Consider the following 22,971-nt stretch of genomic DNA (forward strand, 5'->3'; position numbering starts at 1 on the left):
GGAAGATTGATCAATAAAGAACAAAATCTTGGATCCCTCATGCTTCTCTAAGAGTTTACCCTCCTGCTTTTGAAATACTAGGGATTGGACACATAATTTGGGAAAAAGATATGGATTTTACAAACAATAACCCATATTTTACAGCAACTGTGTCATTATGATAAATGGCAGTTGGACAAATGTGGAATACTCAAAACTTGAAAAAAAGGAAAAGGATAATTGTCCAAGACATCCTGGTTTAACAAGATATTTGATTTGACTGACTGAAAACATTAACTGGGAACAGGGAGGCTTTGCCTGTCTATAACAGTACTCTTCAAAGCTGGTAGGAAGGAGTGACTTTGGAAAGACAAATCTTGAGGTTGTCTCTTTGATTTTTCTTTTGCCTTTCCTAAACCCTGTTAAGGCTCTCTTTCCACGGGATTCTAAGATTTACCTGCAAAAAACTGTCCTTATAAGAATCTTCATCATGTCCTGCTTTTGACCTCACTGGGTATTTAAAGTTATTGAGCTCTCTAAAAAAACTAACCAAGGACACTTTAAAAAAAAAATAGAATCTTTGTGGGGAAACTGCCTCTAAAACCCTCTCATATAGAGACAGCTTTGACTTCAGGGTACTTTCTTCTTCAGAATGTTGTTAACTATGGTTAAAATGCAATAGGAAAACTATTTTCTTAATGTGATGTAATAGGCACAGCCACTGCCTGCTGTATTCTGGCTGGACTCCAGGTACACTCTAACTTAAGAAATATACCTATGCAGGGAGAAAAAAAATTAGCCAAGGATGGGCCTAATAAAAGAGCTACAGAGAAAGAAAAGAAAGTTTGAATTGGGATACTCCAGACTACTTGAAGATCTAAATGCTATCACCAAATGTTAAAGCAACTGGGCTGAAAATAAGCAAAGAGCTATGCTTGCAGACAGAGTACTAGAATTTCAACCCCTAAGTTTTGTGTTGTTTGTTGCATGCCAAAACCTGCCCATCCCTACCATAGGTTTTTTAGAACTGCTTCATGAATTCTTGCCACATAAGACATTATGTCTGTAAGAGGTGGAGGAGAGCCAAAGGAGATTACTTCCTACACAAGACTAGCAGGTGGAAAAGAAGGGGGTGAGTGATTTCTAAAAGCTGAAACTATAAAGGTCTATTATGGGCTGAATTGTATCCCAAATTCCTATGTTGAACTCCTAATGCCCAGTACTTCAAAATATGAGTATATTTGGAAATAGGGTCTTTAAAGATGAAATTAAATGAAAACAAGATCATTAGGGTAGACCCTAATAAAATGTGACTGGTGTCTTTATAAGGAGATTAAGACACAGGCACACACAGAAGATCCTGTAAAGACAAAGAAGATGGCCATCTACAAACCAAGGAGAAAAGTCTCAGAAGACATTTTGCCAATACCTTGATCTTGGACTTCTAGCTTCCAGAAATTAATTTCTCCTATTTAAGCCATTTCTGTTGTTTCTTGTGATGTTGTATTTTGTGACAGCAGCCCTACAAAAACTAATAAAAGGTCCCAAATATCAAATGGCTACCAAGGTTTTCAAGAAAGTTGTATAAAGGTATCAGGGATTTATCCTGAGCATCCTAGCTACTTTTCAACCTTAAAGTTGGTCTATTTCCCTACTGTGGGTAAAATCAGAATAAGTTTGAGAGATCCTTCCTTGTTTTTTAGATGGTTACAATCCACTCAGACAAAACTAACACACTAAAACAGACTATCTATGTCTCACTCCTTACATGATAGCCATGTGAATTTGCAAAAGCCAGAGATGAGAGAGGATAAATTTGTCACTGTCCAGGCATCTCCATTTGACACTTTATTGTCAATTCTACTTTAAGACAGTGTTTCTCAAAGTGTTCCACCTAAAACAGAAACACTAGGGAGCTTGTTAAAATAGGTGCTGGGTTTGATCCCCAGCACTGGGGCAGGCTTGGGGGGCAGTGCAAATTCTCAGTCCATTTGCAGACTTTTTTTTTTTTTAAGCACCCCTGGTAATTGTTCACCCTTACATTTGAGAACACTAGTTTAAGATTTAGCATTATTATTTCACCATTTGTTGCAAGAATGTCTTGTTGAACAACAATGCCTCCTACACTGCTATTTCCAAAATGGGAAAGTCTATCAGGTCAGGTTTGAGTTGAATCAAGAGAAGAGAGAAAATTTCCCTTAATAGAAAATGGACATAAAGAGCTTCCCTGGCCTGGTGACTGTCTGACCATGGTTCCAAATTTCACAGGGTACCAAGGTCAGAGATTGGCTTTTTTGTTAAGATAAAGAAATTATTGGGATATTATTTCCCATTGACCCCCAATATTCATATATTAATCTGGCTTTTACCACTTGCTATGCTTATACTTATCCTCTTGCCTCAGCCTCTGGAGCACTGGAATTACTGATGGACACCATCATGCCTAGCCCTAGCCCCTTTTAAATTTTATTTTTTCCCACATTTTTTACTGGTGCATTACAGTTGTACATATTGATGGAATTTATTATTACATATTCATACATGCACAAAATATGACAATATAATCTTACCAGTATCACTTCCCAGCACTTCCTAAATTTTAATTTGATATAGGTAATAGCTAAATTGTTGAGACTGGCCTCAAACTTGTGATCCTCCTGCTTTAACCTCCTAAATTGCTGAGTTACAGGTGTGTACTACCACATGTGGCTCTTCTCTAAATTCTTATAGCAGTATGGTTACTACCACATAACTCAGCATTTTAGGCTATAATTTTGTGTATGTTTATTTTTTTAGCGCTCCATTTTTTTTTTTTTTTTTTTTTTTTTTTTGGTACCAGGGATTGAATTCAAGGGCACTCAATCACTGAGCCACATACCACATAAATAAAATATTTTGTATTTTATTTAGAGACAACTGAGTTTCTTAGCACCTTGCTGTTGCTGAGGTTGGCTTTGAACTTGTGATCCTCCTGTCTCAGCCTCCTGAGCCACTGGGATTACAGGCCTGTGCCACCATACCCAACTTCCATATAAATTTTAACAAGCTGAAAAGCAGAGAGCATTTCTTACAGTTTAGCACTCCCCCACTCACAAATAGCTTTTATTAGAGTAGGAGTGGATATAGGTATTAGTAAATGCTTCATTGACTGAAATAAAGATTAGGTCTGTACCAGAGAGGTCATTCTGCTCCTGATGCCTGCACCTTCATGTTGCCTCTGGGAGGAAAAGCCTCCAGTAGGATACTTAGCTACTTTACAGATGGTCGGATTCATCAAGAAAGTCAGTGCCTTGCCAAGAATTGTGGCTCCAGTTGTGAGATAAAAAGAAAAAAATACAAAGGCCTTATCTGAACACTGAGTCCCTTGCTTTGTCAACCATTCAGGTCTGTCCAGAGTTAAGAACCTGAAGGAACTTCACACCATAAGGTCAGAAAATATCCTCAGGGAGGCCACTTTATAAATCTGCTCCTGATGATGAAAGGTAGGATTGCATAATGAAGAACAGTGTTTATACTGGAGCCTGCTCATGATGTTTTCACATGTACACCAGGCTGTTCACAGGGGTACTTGGGTTTTCACATGGCATTTCACCTCTGTCTCCCCACTTTATTATCCAATCCTAAACACTTCCATTCCCTTAGCTACCCTTTGGACAGTCACCAAATCAATCTTTCCTTCCTTCCTTCCTTCCTTCCTTACCAAATCTTTCCTTCCTTTCTTCCTTCCTTCCTTCCTTCCTTACCAAATCCATCCATCTATCCTTCCTTCCTTCCTTCCTTCCTTTCTTCCCTCCCTCCCTCCCTCCCTTCCTCCCTCCCTCCTTCCTTCCTTCCTTCTCCACACTCCCCCAAACCCACCAGTACTATGGATTGAACCCAGGGGCACTCTACCACTGAACTATATCCCCAGATTCCCCAGTCCTTTATATTTTTATGATAGGGTCTTGCTAGAGCTTGAAGTCTTCCTGCCTCAGCCTCTAAGTAACTGGGATTACAGGCATGCACCACCATGTCCTGCTAATAATCTAAGTCTTATATACCTCACAATAAAATACCTGGAAAAAAAGAAAAAACCTAGGAGAAAGTTTTAATGGCCTTTTCTTTTTCTCTATTCCCCTGCCCCCCCCCCCACCAACACACACACCTTTTTCTCCCCCAGTATGGGGATTGAATCCAGGGCATAGTGCATGCTAAGCAAGTACTACACAACTAAGCCATACTCATGGTCTTATTTTTATTTATTTACTTCTTTGCTTATTAACTTATTTATTTATTTTTGGTACTGAGGATTGAAACCAGGGTTGTTTTACCACTGAGCTCTTTTAAATTTCTTATTTTGAGACAGATCTCAGCAAGTTGCTTAGGAACTTGCTAAATTACTGAGGTTGCCCTGGAACTTAGAATCCTCCTGCCTCAGCCTCCCAAGTTACTGTATGTAGCCCGCACCTGGATTCCCTTTTTATTTTTTATTTTGAGGCAAGGTGTTGCTAAATTGTTCAATCTAGCTTTGGACTTGTGGTTTTCTTGCCTCAGCCTCCCCAGTAACCTAGGATAAGAGGCGTGTGCCATCATGCCTGGTGCCTTTTTCTTTAAAGGCAGGAAAATGTATAGGATGACTCATTTAGTTCTTGCCTGCTCCTGGATTCTGACATTTTATTTGCTCAGCTTTACAATCTACTCAGCTCTGACTTTACTCTTCTCCACACCTATGGAAGCCCTCCTGTTCAGTTTACTTTCTGCCCCTGTCCTTACCTTCTCTTCAGATTTCCAGTATCTCTGTTACTCCTGTATCAGACTCCGGTTTTTCCTGCTGCATGGTTAGGCCTCCACTTGCCTTCCTTAATATCCTCATTCCCCATTGTTATTATATGTGAAACAAATAATAAAATGTAACATTAATCATTTTATCATCAAGGAAAATTGAGCCATTATCTTTTTTATTCTTTCAGTCTTAAAATTTTGCTATATCATATTTTGAAGCAAAAGATTTCACAATGTCCCCCTTTTAAAAAAATCTATCCATCTATCTACCCATCTACCTACCTACCTACTTTATTTTGTGGTACTAGAGATTGAACCCAGTAGCACTTTACTACTAAGCTTTATCCACAGTCCTTTAAAAAAAATTAAAAAAAAAAAAATATATATATATATATATATATATATATATATATATATATATATATATATATATATATATATTTTAGTTTTAGGTGGACACAATATCTTTATTTTATTTTTATGTGGTGTTGAGAATCAAACCCAGTGCCTCATGCATGCTAAGCGAGTGTACTACCACTTGAGCCACATCCACAGCCCCTCACAGTTCTTTTTACTTTTTGAGACGGGGTCTCTAAATTGCTCAGGCTGGTCTTGAACTTGTGATCCTCCTGCTTCAGTTTCCAGAATTTCTGGGATTATACGCATGCACCACCATGCCTGACCTGTTTCTTATCTTAAAAATAGACAAAACTCATTTGTGGTGCTAAGAGTCTGAATGGTAGGCAGTGTCTGGGATAGGAGAAAAAGGCCATTTCAGCTTTACAATCTATTCAGCTCTGACTTTACTCTTCTCCATTGTTATTAACTGGAGATAATAACTGGTTAACTAGGCATATTCACTGATTATACATAATAATAAATTTTCTTTAAAATACATAGGGAGGGTTGGGGCTGTAGCTTAGTGGTAGAGCGCTTGCCCAGCATATGTGAGGCACTGGGTTTGATAGTTAGCACCACATAGAAATAAATAAATAAAGGTATTGTGTGTATCTACAACTAAAAAAAAGTTAAAAAAAAAATACATAAGGAAAAACCAGGAATGGTGGTGGCACATGCTTGTAATTCAAGTGACTCAGGAGGCTGAGGCAGGAAGATTGCAAATTCTAGGCCAGCCTCAACAATTTAGTGAGGAAAATAATAATAATAATAACAATAATAATAATAATAATGGAAGCAAGGGACAGAGAGAGGACAATTAATGGTTTCAGGAGAGCAGTTGGATATGATATTCTATAGTACAGTAGAATAACTACAGTTGATACAATTGAATATTTCAAAATAGCTAGTAGTGGGGCTGGGGGTATAGCTCAGTGGTAGAACACTTGCATGCCATGTATGGGGCCCCAGATTCCCTTCCCAGCATTGCAAAAACAAACAAAAATAGTAGAGAGAATTTTGAATGTTCCTAAAATAAAGAAATGATAAAACATCTGAGGTGACGGATATGCCAATTGCCCTGATCTGATTATTACACATTGTGTACATGTATTGAAATGTTATACTGTACCCCATAAATATGTACAGCTAATATGTGTTAATTAAAAATAAAAATGTTTGAAAAAATCAGATAAAATAAAGAGTAGTACATAATCTTCAAAAGCAGACATTATTATTATTATTATTATTATTATTTAAAATATACAATATTTTTGGTGATGCATAGATAGTGATAGTTAAGTATTTTTATAAAGCATGAAAAAGACAAGATTGAGAAAAAGATAAGAGTGTGAACAAAGGGACAGGCATATAAAGAGCCTCTAAGATGTTAGCAATGTTCAATTTCTTTCTTTGTTTTCTTTCTTTCTTTCTTTCTTTTTTTTTTTTTTGGTTTTTTTATTATATTGGGCATTGAACCCAGGGGCACTTTACCACTGAGCTACATTCCCAGGTCTTTGTTTTGTTTTGAGTTGCTGAGGCTGGCATCATCGAACTTGCAATCGTCCTATCTCAGCCTTCAGAGTCGCTGGGATTACATTTATTTGCCACTGTACCCAGCATGCAATGTTCAGTTTCTTAATAATGATGAATACATGGTGTTTAACTTATCAGTACCATTATTATTATTTAAAATATACTTGTTCTATAAATATTCTACCGTTAATTTTTTTTAATAAAAATAAATAAATAAAACAGAAGGCACACACCCTTAAAAGAAAGAGTAGGTAAGGTAAGTGAACCAAGATAATTTTAGAGCTGGAAGAGAGTTCTAGGAAGCCATTTTTTCCCAACCAACTCATTTTTTAAAAAAATAGTTTTAATATTTATTTTTTAGTTTTCAGTGGGCACAACATCTTTTTTTGTATGTGGTGCTGAGGATTAAACCCCGGGCCGCACGCAGGCCAGGCGAGCGCGCTACCGCTTGAGCCACATCCCCAGCCCCCAACCAACTCATTAAAGAAAATGAAACAAAAGCCAGAGAGTTTAAGTGACTTGTTCAAGTGACTTAGTTTATTACTGAATCTAAACTAGAACTTAGATGGGCCTTCTTCCTATCAGGGGTTCCTCCTCCAGACTCACTCTGACATTCAGCCTTAGTTTTCTACTCTCTTCCAGCAGTCACATCTCTGGACTGCATACATCACACATCATAAAACTCACTTGCTATATGTTTGTTTTCTTCCAAATTTGATGTGTTTCTTTCTCTTTCTTTCTTTCTTTTTATGTGTATGTGTGTGTAGGAGATCAGAATTGATATCCTCTCCTTCACAGACATATCAAACACTTAAAAAATCAGCTGAGCCTGGCTGGTGTGGTGGCACATACATGTAATCCTAGCAGCCTGGGAGGCTGAGGCAGGAGGATCTGAAGTTTAAAGCCAGCCTCTGCAAAAAGAGACTCTAAGCAACTCAGTGAGACCCTACTTCTAAATTAAAAAAAAGAAAAAAGAAAAAAAAAAAGAAAGAAAGAAAGAAAAAGAAAAAGAAAAAAAGAAAAGAAAAAAGTAGAGCTGGGGATGTGACTCAGTGGTCGAGTGCCCCTGAGTTCAATCCTTGTTTCCCACCCCCCACCAAAAAAAAAAAAAAAAATTGTAGAGAAGTAGTTCTGGATCTAGTTCTCTACCACTATTGATATCCTGATTCTCTGTTCCTCACAGTATGACATGCTTCAATATGCAGGCCACCTTTTGGGCCTCCAAATTACAAAAGGAAGAGTTAGGATCTGAGAGTTGATAAAAGAAAACTACTTTATTTTCCCCCAAGCATAAGGTCTCTTTTGGTAAAAGTGAGCTCTTCTGCCACCCTGTGTCACAGGTGAGAATATCAAGCCCTCAGATCATTCCTACCACAACTACAAGGTGGCAGTACTGCAATGTGGCATCTAGGGACTAATCTACAGAAAATTTCAAATAGAACAGTCGGGTCAATACCACAAAGGAGTAGAGAACCATGTAATCATGTTAAGAAAACAGTAAAGAAAAACCATAAAACCCAAGAAAGGCAATGGATCCCTTTATTTTGCCCTAGTCACCTCCTGTGCTAAGAGTATCAGGCAACTGTAGCAGGAAAAAAGGGAACAATACTAATAAATATTTGCTCTGGTTGGGTGTGGCGGAACACAGCTGTAATCCCAGCTGAGGCAGGAGGACTGAAAGTTTGAGGCCAGCCTCAGCAATTTAGTGAAGCCATGTCTCAGAAAAATAAAAAGGGGGCTGTGACTATGGCTCAGAAGTGGAGTGCTCGCCTCCCACGTGTGAGGTCCTGGGAAAGAAAGGAAGAAAGGAAGGAAGAAAGAAAGAAAGAAAGGAAGAAAGAAAGACAGACATTGTGTCCATCTACAACTAAAAACATTTTAAAAAGGGTGAGGGGACTGGGGATGTAGTTCAGCAGTAAATTTCTTGCCTAGAAAGCCTAGGCCCTGGGTTCAATCCATAGTACTGGGGAGAAGGAAGGGAGTGGCTTACTATGTGTCTGGATGCCCACCACTTCCTCTTCTTCCACTTTCAGCTAAAATGTCCTTCAGTAACATTTCTTCCCTTTAGTTTTCCCCACCAAGACTTCTGTGATGCTCATTTTAGCCAGATTTCAAGCTGTATTAAAGTGTCATGAGACAGGGTGGTATTTAAATGAAATTTGATTGAAATCTCATAAGGCCCCTCCTGGAAAGTCTTTTGCACCAAGCTCCCTTTATAACTGTACCAATCAGTTTCAGCCTCCAAAGCCTCTCATATCCGGTTAAACCCATGTTGGCTCCATTGGAGGACATTTACAGTGGGTAGAAAGTCTGCAGAGGCTATGGAGTTCGGCAAGTATCTGAGTAATTTCTCCTTTCTGATCTACTTAGCTACACCATCAAAAAGTCTTTAAAGTATTACATTAAGTGTATACTCTTTGTTAAAAGATGCAATTTTGGAAAAATCTTCAACATCACTTACTTGTCTAGGAAAACTTTTCCAAACTGCAAACTATATCACTCACCTATTGTATTTAGCTCTTCTTCACCTCTTATCCCATTAATCATAGGAATGTTAACCTATACTTACTTCACTATTTAGTAGTGTGACAATATGCAAAACTTGATAGCTACATCTGTGTTCTTGAGTTTATGTGTATAACTGTGAATGAATTCTAGAGATATTTTTGTTTGGACTCTCCATTTATATAAGAGAAAATTTAAATCCTAAGAATTTAATTAATCTTCCTAATGTGATATAGTTAATAACAGAGCCCTAGAACCCAGTTATATTGATTCCTATTCCAGTTCTCTCTCCAGTGTAAGTCACTGAGTCATTCTGTCCTACTTTCTTGTTCTCTTTAGAAATTGCATTCCTTAATAGAAATCTCCACATCCTTTTATGTTGGTGTATCTTTGTGCCTGTATCAGTGGGCATGTATTGAATGTGTACGTGTCTATCTGCAAGTGTCAGTGAACATATCACTTGGTGTTTATACCCTTTATACTAGGGAAACCTCTAGGTAATTACAGTTCTCTGTGTCAGCACCCAGCAGTAAAGTCAGGGGAAGACCTTCCAAGTCAATCATTAATAAACAGACTTGACTCTTTCTCCAATCAGCTCTATTCCTGGGTCTTCAGGAAATAAGACAAAATAATTAGGGTGGAACTAGACTCTCACAAGGTGAAACCTGGTTTCAGGGCAAGTGAAAGCAACTACAGCAAGACTATAAGGGGCAATGACAGATTAACAGTGGACTATCTTTGTCATGAGTGCTCAAGCTAACATGGATACCATCTTAGTCTTCAGCCTAATCATTGTATCCTATGATTCCAACAAGAAAGGTAAGTACTTGTGTAGGATAATATCATGGAAAAGAGAGGCTTAAGAAACATTTTGAGTCTCTTCCACCAGAAGGGAAATAGCCAATACCCAGCAAGTGATACTTTCCAGAAGTTATACCATACGTCCTCTTGCCTCTAAGCAGGATTGCAACTTACTCAACTTATTTATGATGTGAATGTAATGCGTTCTCCTGTGTGGCTCATGTAATTAACATTAAAAGTTCTTTCACTGTTATCTTTCTTTATGAAAGCGTGCTGTCACAGTTTCCATATTGTCCCCACCTAAGATACCCAAATTCATAACTCCTTGTAAGACGTTGTCTTCATTTAAAAAAAAATGTAGTTGTAGATGGACAGCATGCCTTTATTTTATTTATTTATTTTTATGTGGTGCTGAGGATCGAACCCAGTGCCTCACACGTGCAAGGCAAGTGCTCTACCACTGAGCTATAGCCCCAGCTCATGTTGCCTTCATTTTTAAGGTGGCATGTCCACATATTTAGACAGGGTGCTGTGGGTAGGGAGAGCTGAGGGAAAAGTTATTGTGAGGGTGGAATGAAACTATATGCTGTTCTTTGGTAACTTTATTTAAAATATGGCTTTTCAGCATTTCCTAAACATTTCATCTCTAAAATTAGCTATTTAGAGTTAAGGAAAATATTAGAAGGTGCAGTAGCTACCAAATATAACAAATTATGAAAATTCCTATACCCTGTAAATCACATGTGTGCCAAAATGCACAGATAACTATGATCTATGAGTCTGTGAAAATCCATAGAGATAAAATGTCCAAGGAAATACTTAATAAACTTCCAAATGTGCTCTTTAATACAGTTGGCAGAAGAAGAGGGAAAAGAGAAATCATCATTCTTCCTTTAGGGAATAGGTTAGTTACTCTTTCATTAACTTGGTAACTTTATTTCACTTTTCTTTGTCCTAACAGCAGTAGATTGGTATTCAGTTTTCTTTATAATAGGCTAATTCTTACTTGTATGCATTTGTGTGTTTTAAAGTCTTTTTATAGGAAGTATTTAATCTCCCTGGCTGCAAGTTTTATGAGTAGGAACTTTATTCTTTTGTTTCCCTCTCCTATGCCCAGAATTCCAACAAGTAAGTACCAATAAATTCTGACCTTTTTTCCCCCTAGACCTCAGAGAAAGCAGCTGCCAAGTGGAACAGTTCCCTGGGCTCTTCCCAAAGGATGTGAAAAGCATAAGGTAGGAAACAAGGCCCTATCTAGAAAAACACTTTTCTGTACCAAGAAATTTTTGTCTTTAAAAGGTGCCTTGTCTCCTTCCTTCTTAGCCCAGATCTCAAATATACTATTTTAAAGATATGTATCCCCTCCCCCTGGAGACTTTCTGAAAACTAATCTTTAAATTAACTTAGTACTTAAGGCATGCCTATATAAATCAAAGATGGGGACAAAGAAAGATGAGACAGCACCTGTTCATTGCATTAAAGAAAACAATCTATGAACATTTCTCTGTGCTGAATTTACAGCAGTCACCTATCTTTATGAAACCTATAGCAGAATGGAAGAAAAGCAGGACTTGCATTATTTAGTGTCATAAATACATACTGAGAAAGAGGTGAAAGTGCAGCAATGGAGTTTAACAGGGGTCACGAATGGAACTGAGTTAGCTGGGCACTGTTCATATTTTTAAAAAGCTTCATTGTTCTCTCTGGCTCTTCCTTCAGAAACTCCCACAGAAGCCAAAAGGGCCACATTCATCCAAAATCAGACTATGGCTACCCTGCAGTGCCTTGGCTCTAGGAGCAAAGTGAAAGTCAACCTTCTATACCTCGAGGGTAGGCCAGAAGTCAAACCTGTTCTGAAGAACCTAAGAGTCATTGCTTCTCCCCATGGAAACAGCTCTGCTTCCCCAAGCTGTAACCTAATCCCCACATCCAAGTTCCAGACTGGATCCATTCTAACAGGCAAAGGTGAGACTGGAAGAGATGGATGTATGCACTTTTAATTGATATAGCAGCTGGTGCTTAGTAGCAGCTAAAGAAAGCCACAAGGAAATAGATTATCCTCCCCTTAGGTGAATCTTTATTTTCTCTGAGAACCAATTTTCTAATCCCAAAGATCCCTTCTGGCCCTGGTATCCTATGTTTTTTTCAAATGATCTTCATTTCTTATGTCTTCTTTGACAATATTTTTAATTTTTAATTTATTTTGGATACACACAGTAAAATATTCACACAGCACACTGCAGTGAAAAGTAAGTCTCCCTTCTATTCCTTTCTCTTATTCCTCCAGTTCTCTATCCCTGAGGAAACCACATACTCAACCTATTCTATTTCCTCCCAGAGATGCTCTAAGCATGTATAGGTATACATAAATGTACATAATGTACATAATAATAATGTACATAAATGGTTGCACACAATTCATACTGTTCTATGCCTTGTTTTTTCAACTTAACAATACATCTTATAGTTTGTTCCATGTCATTATATCTGCTTTTTTTTTGTGTGTGTGTGCTGGACATTGTACTATTGTTCCCAGGGCCAAGCCAGGTAAATGCTGAGCACAAGGCTATCACCGAGCTACACTCCCAGTCCTGCCTCCCTGCCTCATTCTTTGTGTGTGTGTTTGTGGGGCGGGGGGTTCCTGGTGATTGAACCCAGGGGTACTCTATACCACTGAGCTACATTCCCAGGCCTTTTTTACTTTGAGCAGGGTCTTGCTAAGTTGCTGAGGCTTTCCTAGACTTGGGATCTTTCTGCCTCAACCTCCAGAGTTGTGAGATTACAGGAGTATGCCACCACACCTGGCTCCTGCCTCGTTCTTTTTAGCAGTTGTACAGTATTGTGTCGCTGTACCATGACTTATTCTACCAGTCCTCTATGAATGAATATGTTGGTTTTTCCAGTCTTTTGCCATTATAAACAATGCTGTAGGCCATGACAGTGTACACTCTTCTTTTGTATTTGCCATTTAGCAAGAAGATAAATTCCAAGAAGCAGAATTGCTGCACCAAAGGTTTCATAGAAAAGAAAATTTAAAAAAAATTATAAGATTTTGCTAAGTTCTTCTCACTACTTCTCAGACGTGGTCCTATTTTGCATTCCCACCTACACTGTGTGAGAATACTTGTTTCCCCTCATTTACTCAGCAGGGTTTTTGTTGTTGTTGTTGTGTTGTGGCTTTGTTTTTGTTGTTGTTTTTTTTTTTTTTTTTTTTTTTTTTTTTTTGGTACTGAGGTTTGAACCTAGGTGTACCCACTGAGCCACATCCACAGCCTTTTTTTAAAAAAATATATATTTTATTTAGAGACAGGGTCTCGCTGAGTTGTGTAGGGCTTTGTCAAGTTGCTGAGGCTGGCTTTGAACTCACAATCCTCCTGCCTCAACCTCTCAAGCAGGTGGGATTATAGATGTGTGCCACACCACGTCCAGCCTGGGCAGTGGTTCGTGACCTCAGTCTTCAGTTTCTCTGCTTTTGCTCTCCTTTCTTTTTTCTACCCATTCTTTTGGTCAAGTAGTTTCTCACCAAGAGATATTCTCACTAAGACAGTTCCCCCCTTTATATACAGGCCATCCCTTAGAGGCTGCTGCTATACTGCTGAAAAAATAAAACTTGACATTTTTAGAGAAACTGAAGGGTTCACAAGTAAAATAATATGGAAAATATGGAAACAAGTTTAAAAACTAGAGATTGGGATGTAAGTGGATAGACTCACAGGATATGACCTAGCTATGGTAAATTATATATCCTCACATGACTTGAATGTTACATTCACTTTTATTATACTTTCTAAAATTCTACCAGTGTTGACTGTATGAAGAAAAAAATAAACTCTTAAAAACTCAAAACCCTTTAGCAGGATTTTAGACTTTCTGTTATTCAACATCAATTCAATCAGATTGTGTTCCTCTTAACATGTGACACCCTGCTTGATTCCATGGTAGTAATGATGGAGAATTAGTGGGCCTATGTCATTTTGGAGTCTACAGGGCTTGGGTAGAATAAACATAATATTATGCATTGTGGAGCTCTGGGAAATTAAAGACATTAGTTCTTAGAAATTCTAGACAAGGAAATCTGGGAGGTTAAGGAAAAGGAGAGATGCCAAAGATCAACCTGACCTAATTAGAAAATTTGCCCTGAACAAGCCTCCCAACCTTCCTTCATGAGGGTGGTTGGTTTTGGGATTCACAATTTAAAGTATACCCTATATTATTTGAGTCATGTGAAGAGACTTAATGGAGGAGTAGTCTGAGAACCTAATCATCATTCACCATATATTTCTATAAAACTATAATGATGAATCCCAAACAATGTAAAACAAGAGTTTTAGAAAGTATAAACAACTTTGAATCATAACCTTTTTTATAAGTTTGAAACTGCTTCTTCTGAATTTACACCAATTTGATTACCAGTATGTGACAAATCTCAAATAGGATAGAAATAAAAATTAGGTAAATACAAATTTACAAGGGTCATAAAAGAGATGTACTCTGAATGACTGCACTGTGATGAGATAAGTCTACATAGGGGGATGTTCAAGATAGTTCATGAAAATATCCTCAGATAAAACAAGAATTTGAAGCCATAAGGATGGGAATATTCTGCAATGTTATCAGAAGACATGGGTGGACAAAGAATGAAAAAACAGAAAGAAGGAGACAGTTGCTGTTTATAGAATTTAGTCAAAGGAAAGACCCTCTTACAAATATTCTGAAATTTCCTTCTTGTGGAGAAAAATTACTCACTATGTCTTTATCACTGATGACAGAGTCTATATTTCCTAGTTCCTTATTGTTTAGATTCTACATTAATTAAGAGGAGAAACTTTCCAGTCAGGAAAGTGGTGGTACATGACTATAATCCCAGCTACTTGGGAGGGAAAGGCAGGAGGATCACAAGTTCTAGACCAACATGGGCAACTCAAAGAAATCTTGTCTCAAAATAAAATGAAAAGGGCTGGGATCCAGGGATGGTGGCACATGCCTGTAATCCCAGCAACTTGGGAGGCTGAGGCAAGAGGATGGCAAGTTTGAGACCAGCCCCAGCAATTAAGTGAGACCTTGTCTCCAAATGAAAAGTAAAAAAAAAAAAAAAAAAAAAAGTTCTGGAGATGTGGTTAAGCACCCCTAGGTTAGATCCCCAGTATAGAGGATGGGGAGGGGGAACTAATATTGCAATTCCATCATCACTGGGAATAAAGTGTTTTTATTTACAAACTCCCTGCTCTACTTTGGTGCTATAACCTAACAGATGAGACCTGAAAGAGATGAGCTGCCAATGGACTTTCATTTAGAAGGTAGGCTGAAAATACACTGACAGATGAAGCCTATTTAGTAGAATTTGAAGCAGTGGTTCCCAGGAGGAAGGAACATCTGCCACAATGAAATCCATTATCCCTGTGGTTAGAAAGCAGAATTCTTCCACTTAAAGAGACAATCTCTAGGTTTTCCTTCTTCTTTCAATCATAATATCACTCAATTTGCAAAGTGTTTTTATACCCACTTTCTCATTTTTATTTGTTTCTAATCTTTATAACTTCCTTGAGAAACAAGTATACGAAGTATTATTTGTACCATTTTCAGATTAAGAAAACCAAAACTCAGAGAATTTATGTACCTTGTCCAAAGTGAGATAAATTACTTATTTTCATCTGGGGTTTGAACCCAGGGCCTTGTGCATGCGAGGCAAGCACTCTACCAACTGAGCTCTATCCCCAGCCATCATCTCTCTTATAAACATTTATGTTATCACTTCATAATTTCTTTCATTTTTTTCCTTTGAACCTGTTGATTTTTAAGTCTATCTCTACCTCTCTGCCCACACTGTCTTCCTAATTCAACTGAAATCAGGAACTATTACTTGCCTGGTCTATGGCCACCAGCCTCTGAAGAACTATCATTTTCACATGAACTTAATTAGGACATGTGAGAGTAATTTAGAAAAGTCACATCGAATTTACAGACTTTAATAAGCAATTATATAAGACCATCAAAATGGACAAGAATCACTATCTGATTTGGATTAGGTCAATTCTGAAGGCACATGAAGCTATTAGTTCCAGATTACAGCCAGAATCCTTCTGCTCCTCATCACTTCCACTCCTAGACTGGATCACATCACCCCTCATTTGAATTTCTTTGACAGCCTCCTAGCAGGTTATCCAGCTTCTACCCTTGCCCCCCACAGACCATTTCCAACACAGCAGTCTAGTGATCAAAACAAACTTCTGTCATTCTTCTGCCCCAAATCTTACCCATAGATCTTATTTTTTTTTTTTTTTGTTTTTGTTTTTGAGACAAAGTCTCACCAATTTGCTTAGGGCCTCTGAGTTGCTGAGGCTGGCTTAGTGAGAGAGGAGAGAGAGAGAGAGAGAATTTTTTGATATTTATTTTTTAGTTCTCGGCGGACACAACATCTTTGTTTGTACGTGGTGCTGAGAATCGAACCTGGGCCGCACGCATGCCAGGCGAGTGCGCTACCGCTTGAGCCACATCCCCAGCCCCCCCATAGATCTTATTTCAATCAAATAAAAACCAAGATCCTTAAACCAGCTTATGAGTCCGTAAGTGATATTAACCCTTTTCTTGTGGAGCAATTGTCCCCCTTGCTGAATCTATGCCATCTCACTGGTCTTCTTGCTCTGCCTCTAAAACTGTAACATGCCAGGCACATTCTGCCTTGGGGCCTTTTCTCTCATTTCCCATATGCTTGGTTACTACTTCCCCAGGCATCTGTTCAGTGGATCCCCTCAACTCCTTCAAATCTTGGCTCAATTCTCAATTTCTTAAAGAAACAGTCTAGAATGCAGATTGCCCACCTATTGCCCATTTGCATCCTTCGAGCTTTGTTTTACGTGTTTTTTTTTTTTTTTTTTGGTAGCACTTATAGCCTCTTAACATACTATAATGTGTGTTATATTCATTGTTATCTGCTTCCCCCATCCCACCCCACAACCCTCCCTCCTCTTTGTTTGCTCTCTTGCTAGAATGCATCCAACAATATATAGAAAATACTGAAACAGTGCCTGGCACATAATAGATATTCATTTTTGGACATCTGCTGAATAAATGATTGAGAAGTATGTGAACCTGGGTGGACTTTCCATCTTCCCATTCCTTTTGCTTTCCCAATTCCCTCTTATAGTAGTAAACCAAGAATGCACTAAACAGATTTTCAGCAGCCATTCAGGAAATTATAATATTGCACATCTTTGAACTTTGGAGCCACTTTTATTAAAGAAGAAAACTTCCAATACTGTTACACCCTCCATATTTATTATTATTACAGCTTTAAGAATGATAGGCAAATATGATATGGCTTACTCTTTTACTCTGATCCTGTGTTAGTCAAAGGCCCCATAGGGACTTAATCCATATCTCTTCTTATCCAAATTCATAATCCTCATTTATTCTTGGCATTATTTTATACTCACACCCTAAACCTATGGACAGACAGATCAATAGGGCCACAGTTAGAAGTTTATCAGGTGATTAGAACAAGGGTTTTGTCAGGTAATATCAAGGGTAAATAAAATTTTCTCTAAAAGTTGTCCTTTCATTGTTTCTTTTTGTTTTATAGCTTTTTTGCCAGGGATCTCCCAATGTAAGTTCTACCCCATGATGAAGACGTCATTAGAGACTTTTCCCATCACTACCACCTCCACAACTTCTGGGAATAAAGAAGAAGAGAAAACTACAAGTACTGATGATTTTTCTAGCCCTTTGACACAAGGTACAGAATAAGCAGAAATATAAAACAAGAACGAAAGAAATACTTTTAGCCTCAACATCAGTATGGGTTCGTGAGATTTTCCTGGAGTTTGAGAAGTTAGACTTTACATTTAAAAATCATTCAATTTTTTAATGTAAAAATTAGCTTCTCTATAAAGAAGGTCCCAGAAATGTTTGTAGTTCGACGCCATCAATGAACCTTTACCTCCACACAAATGAGCTCATCTTGTAGCTAGCGTTGGGGATAGAGTAAGTTCTGTTCATGTGGTGGATAATGCTAGTCACGGCATGCATAGGTGGATAATATTTAAATACTAAGCAATTATTTCAGTGGTGATACCAACCAACTGCATGTTTTCATCCTCATTGTTTTTAGAAACAACTCTCCCAGCCATGTGTGTTGGTGCACATCTGTAATCCCAACTGATTCGGAAGACTGAGGCAGGAGGATCATAATTTTGAGGCCAGCCTTAGCAATTTAGGGAGACCCTATCTCAAAATAAAAAAATAAAAGGGGATGTGGATGTACGTCAATGATAGAGTGCCCCTGGGTTCAACCCTCATCACCACACACACACATACATATACACACTTGAAATAAAGAAAGAAGGGAGGAAGGGAGGGAGGAGGAAAATAAATAGGAAAAAAAAAAAAGAAAGTCCTCTCTAAATTGTCTAGCACTCAAGTTTTGTAAGATTTGAATTCTGTAAATCTGAATTACATCTAGATTCTACCAAAGGAAAAGTAAATATGAGATTAGAAATAATAAAATGCACACGAGCCATTTACCCCAGATTTGGTTTATTATCCAGAAGCAATGCCAATTCACCTTTGTTCCTCCTATAACCCACAAAAACCAAGAGAAGCACAGAAAAAAGGTGATTTTCTAATCCCACACAATGTGTCAGAGAAAGTGGGTAGGAACTCTGAGAAGACTTGAGATGGAAAGGTAAAGCTTAGAACTCCTTGTGCATTCAAGCCTTCTCTTCCTCTTAGAATGCAAGAATCAGCCCTACATGATATGGAATCCCAAATACAGAGAAATGATTCGTTGGGTGTATGTTGCAAAAGAGGTTAGAGAAGAGACTATCGTGCCCATCCCACTCCTGATTCTGAGTCTAAAATGGAAATACAGCCTCTGCTTCTGAGTCAGGCTGGGTCCTTCTTAGTCTGGGAGCCAGGAGAACTTCAAGTCAAAGGGTCAATCTACTCCCTTACTCAAATTCTCTCTCTCCATTTAGTCACAGATGAGGACCTAGCAAAAAGGCAGAAATGGAGTATTGTGGTCACATTTCTGATTGCTGTCACCCTGTTGGTCACTGGAGTTGCCATTATGATATTTGTCATTTTTGAAGTCCCATTCCCTGTAAGTTTGCTGGTATACTGGGTCCTGGGACTTGATCTTTAAAGACCTCCTTCTGTTCCAAAGGCAGCTTGGTTTAGTGAGGAAAGCAGACGTTGGGGTTTTGATAAATCTGTCACTCACATTCATTAGCCAAGTGGTTTGGTTAAAGTTGATTGACTTTTCCTACTATAGTTGCCTCATCTGCAAAATGGGACTCATTTTCCTTTTTTTTTTTTTTTTTTTTTAAAGAGAGAGTGAGAAAGAGGGAGAGGGAGAGAGAATTTTAATATTTATTTTTTAGTATTTGGCGGACACAACATCTTTGTCTGTATGTGGTGCTGAGGATCGAACCCGGGCCGCATGCATGCCAGGCGAGCGTGGTACCGCTTGAGCCACATCTCCAGCCCACTCATTTTCCTTGCATGCAGTTATTCATGTTATTAGAGCTCCTGTGTGAGAGGCACTTGACACATAGGAGGCACTCACTCCATGTGAGTTCCTTTGACTACTGCAAGACATTCTCTAGGAAGGGTAGTTCTAACACAATGCTGGTATATACCGTAACCCCAGCAACTCAGGGGGCTGAGGCAGGAAAATTGTAAATTAGAGGCTAGCCTCAGCAATTTAACGAGAACCTGTCTTAAAATAAAAAATAAGAAGAACTGGGAGCTCAGTGGTAGAGCACTAGTACTACAAAAAAGAAAAAGAGAGAAAAAAAGATGATTTCCTTTAAATGTTCTGGCATAAGGTTTGGAAGATAATCAAATGTTTATCAGCCATCTAACCAAAGTTGATACCAGAGGTGCTGGGGATATAGCTCAGTTAGTTGAGTGCTTGCCTTGCATGCACAAGGCCCTGGGTTCAATCCTTAGCAGCACAAAAAAAGAAAAAGAAAGTTGATACCAGTCATTTTTCTCCTTCAGAGTCGATGCCTAGGAGCCAGAAGACTGTGCCAATGCCAGCAGTTGTGGAGAAGGCAAAAGAAGGGAGACCAGCACCCTGGGGCAGCTGAATCCCAGGCAGATTCTCAGCCTGAGAAGGGAGGTGTTCACTGTGTGGTTTATGTCACTTGTTTAGAGAAAACAGGATTAACATATAAGTGCAGGGAGGTTGGGAACTGCTTTCGTTATAAAGCAAATGTGGGTAATTTTTCTATATGTCAGATATCTGTACTGCTATTTTCCTAACATCAGTCCACTCATAATCCAATGAGATATTGAAAATACATACTTCTGGGGACTGATAAACTGAATCACAATGTCTAGTGGAGCCAGGAATCTTATTGTCTTTTTCTTTTCTTTTCTTTTCTTTTCTTTTTTTTTTTTTTTTGAGACGAGATCTTGCTGTGTTGTCCAGGATGGTCTCAAAATCCTGGATTTGACAGGCATGGTGGTGCATGCCTGTAATCCCAGCAGCTTGGGAGGCTGAGGCAGAAGGATAGCGAATTCAAAGCCAGCCTCAGCAAAAGCAAGACGCTAAGCAACTCAGATAGACCCTGTCTCTAAATAAAACACAACAAATAGGGCTGGGGATGTGGCTCTGTAGTTGAATGTCTCTGAGTTCAATCTCCAGTACCAAAAATTAAAAATAAAAAAAATCCTAGATTAAAGCCATCCTCCTGCCTCAACTTCCTGAGTAGCTAGGACCATAGGGCTATGCCTAGCTTATTTTTAAGATTTTTTAAAAAGTTCCCTAAGTATAGGTGGATTTACTGTGAAATAAATGAAGCTTATGCTTCAGGACCCATGGACCCTGTTCAAAGCCATGCATCCGATTATGTACTTTTAAAATTTGTATTGTTCTTCTTTAAGAAGGCTCTCCCAAATTGTAAAATCTTTAGAATTCACAGATGTATTCATCCTGTCCTTAGGTAACTCTTCTTTTTTTCCTTATGGTATTGGGGATTGAACCCAGGGTCCACGTATGCTAGATAAGAGCTCTATCAGTGAGCTATATCCCCAGCCCCAGGTGATTCTTATGTAAAGCAAAATTTAGGTACCACCACTCTTGAACACAGTTTGAAGACTTGGCATTGCAACTTTGTTTTTTTCTTGTCTCTGGGTTTCCTGACACAATTATAAATTAATAGTGCCCTTTGGTTGAAACAGACACCATACCACTGGCTCAGCATGGAAACTTTTAAATATATTTCCTACCAGGAGTAGACTTGGCCTTTCAATATGAGATATTGCTGGGCACCTTCTTCAAGATAAATAATGTTCCCTAAGGCAAACAGGCTTTAAACACTATTTTATTCACTTATTTTTATGTGGTGCTGAGGATTGAACCCAGGGTTTCACATGTGCGAGGCGAGCACTCTACCACTGAGCCACAACTCAGCCCCCTAGACTTTAAAAATTAAACAAGGCTTTAAAAATTAAACTTTTGTAGAATTACAGCATTGATAATAGTCTCAAAGATTATCTAGTTCAGGATGGTACACATACTGCTACTCTTCCATTCTACATCAAGTGCATATGTCAATAATCAAGCACCGCACTCTTTCCACTCAGACCTGGCATTACAGTCTTCCTTATCACAGTGCTACAGGCACCCACTGCCAATTTCTTCGTGAACTCTTGCCTAGGTTAATATTTTCTCCTAATATTAGGTGATAATCCTATACAAATAGCATGATTTTATAATATGGTATAGCTTAGTTCTTTACTCCACATTATCATTTCTACTGAATATCGGCAGAAATAGGCTTGAAGAGGACAACAACATCCAGCTCAGAATTAGAGGTAATCATGTAGCAGCTACTTGGATTGAACTTCTATGAACGTAATAGGCTACTGAATGAAAACAGGATGAAAACAGTAATAAGGTAGCAATTTTATACACATAATTTCATTTGTTTCTCACAAAAATTCTGGGAGGTAGCCAGGGTAGGTAGCTGCGTTGTACTGATACTTAATTAGAAGGTTAGAGAGGATATGTGACTTTCTCAAGGTCACACACACTGGTAGAAACAGAACTAGAATCCATGTTTTTTTAATTGCTACACTAATATTTATTAAATCCTTCATCTAGTCCACAAAATTTTATTGAAAACCTGAGTGTCTGCTTCCTGTTTTAAAGATGTTTACAATCAAATTGGAAAGAAAAATCTTTGATTCAAAAATCATAACTATGTTCATAACAGCATAATAGGCACTTAGAAAACTTGATGGCACTTGGGGTCAGCTATGGTGAGTGTGGAATGAGATTATTAAAAATATTTGGCCAGACCCAAAAATCTCTTTTCAAATCTCTGCCTCTTTTCAAAACAAAGTGAGATTTGTTTGGGCCTGATTCAGGAATGAAGCAGAATCCCTGAAGCATCTTGGATCCAACCCAGTTGCATACTCAGGGCCTTTTCCATTCAAGGCAAACAGATCAAGAAAGGGGTGAATGGCATTTTGCTAGTAGGCTATAATTCTCATTCATATGTGCACCTTCTTCATACTTTCTATGTAATTATTGGGTAACGAAGAGGCAAAATGAAGTGTACTTGGAATTATATGGGGTTTTGTACTTAGCAATCCCTTTGTTGACATATCTTTCATTATCCTTTATATTTCACTTCAATCTTTAGGTTGGACAAGACATTCCTAACTCATCAAATGCAAAGAAAACTACAGGAATTACTATTATCCACCAGACATACTTTTGAAAAATTCCGTTCTGAATGAATACACTGTTTCTTCTCCACTGTTTCCTCCCTATTATTAGTCAATATGGGCAAATTCTTGCCAGTGTTACATTTATATCTTCATGGGGTGGTGGGGCATTATCGTCAGTACTGCCAGATCAGGGAAGGAAGAGCCTGGACTGAGCTGTTACCCTCATGACACTGTTACTGACGTTGCCACAAGCCTCTTGATTCACTTTGGATGTCCATGAAAATGGATATCTTTCCATTCCATCAAATGAAA

The 22,971-nt window shown here is 38.3% G+C and overlaps 2 protein-coding genes across 5 annotated transcripts in view; one reads left to right on the forward strand and one right to left on the reverse strand.

The window, feature by feature from the left end:
• Positions 1 to 22,971, reverse strand: part of Acaca (acetyl-CoA carboxylase alpha) — a 271,109-nt gene that overhangs the window by 232,495 nt on the left and 15,643 nt on the right. The window lies entirely within an intron of this gene.
• C11H17orf78 (chromosome 11 C17orf78 homolog) lies at positions 9,939 to 22,709 on the forward strand. Of its 3 annotated transcripts, none has more exons than XM_076871755.1 (7): positions 9,939 to 9,996; positions 11,144 to 11,214; positions 11,679 to 11,943; positions 17,558 to 17,710; positions 18,951 to 19,075; positions 19,978 to 20,100; positions 22,632 to 22,709. In XM_076871755.1, exons 1-7 carry the CDS (start codon positions 9,939 to 9,941, stop codon positions 22,707 to 22,709), a joined length of 873 nt encoding a protein of 290 aa, XP_076727870.1. The 3 variants fall into 3 exon arrangements, with proteins under 3 accessions (XP_076727870.1, XP_076727871.1, XP_076727872.1); XM_076871756.1 differs by having other exon boundaries at positions 11,144 to 11,206; positions 11,668 to 11,937; XM_076871757.1 differs by lacking the exons at positions 17,558 to 17,710; positions 18,951 to 19,075; positions 22,632 to 22,709 and having other exon boundaries at positions 19,978 to 20,066.

The sequence above is a fragment of the Callospermophilus lateralis genome, chromosome 11, assembly GCF_048772815.1.
Source record: "Callospermophilus lateralis isolate mCalLat2 chromosome 11, mCalLat2.hap1, whole genome shotgun sequence".
Taxonomy (NCBI): Eukaryota; Metazoa; Chordata; class Mammalia; order Rodentia; family Sciuridae; genus Callospermophilus; species Callospermophilus lateralis.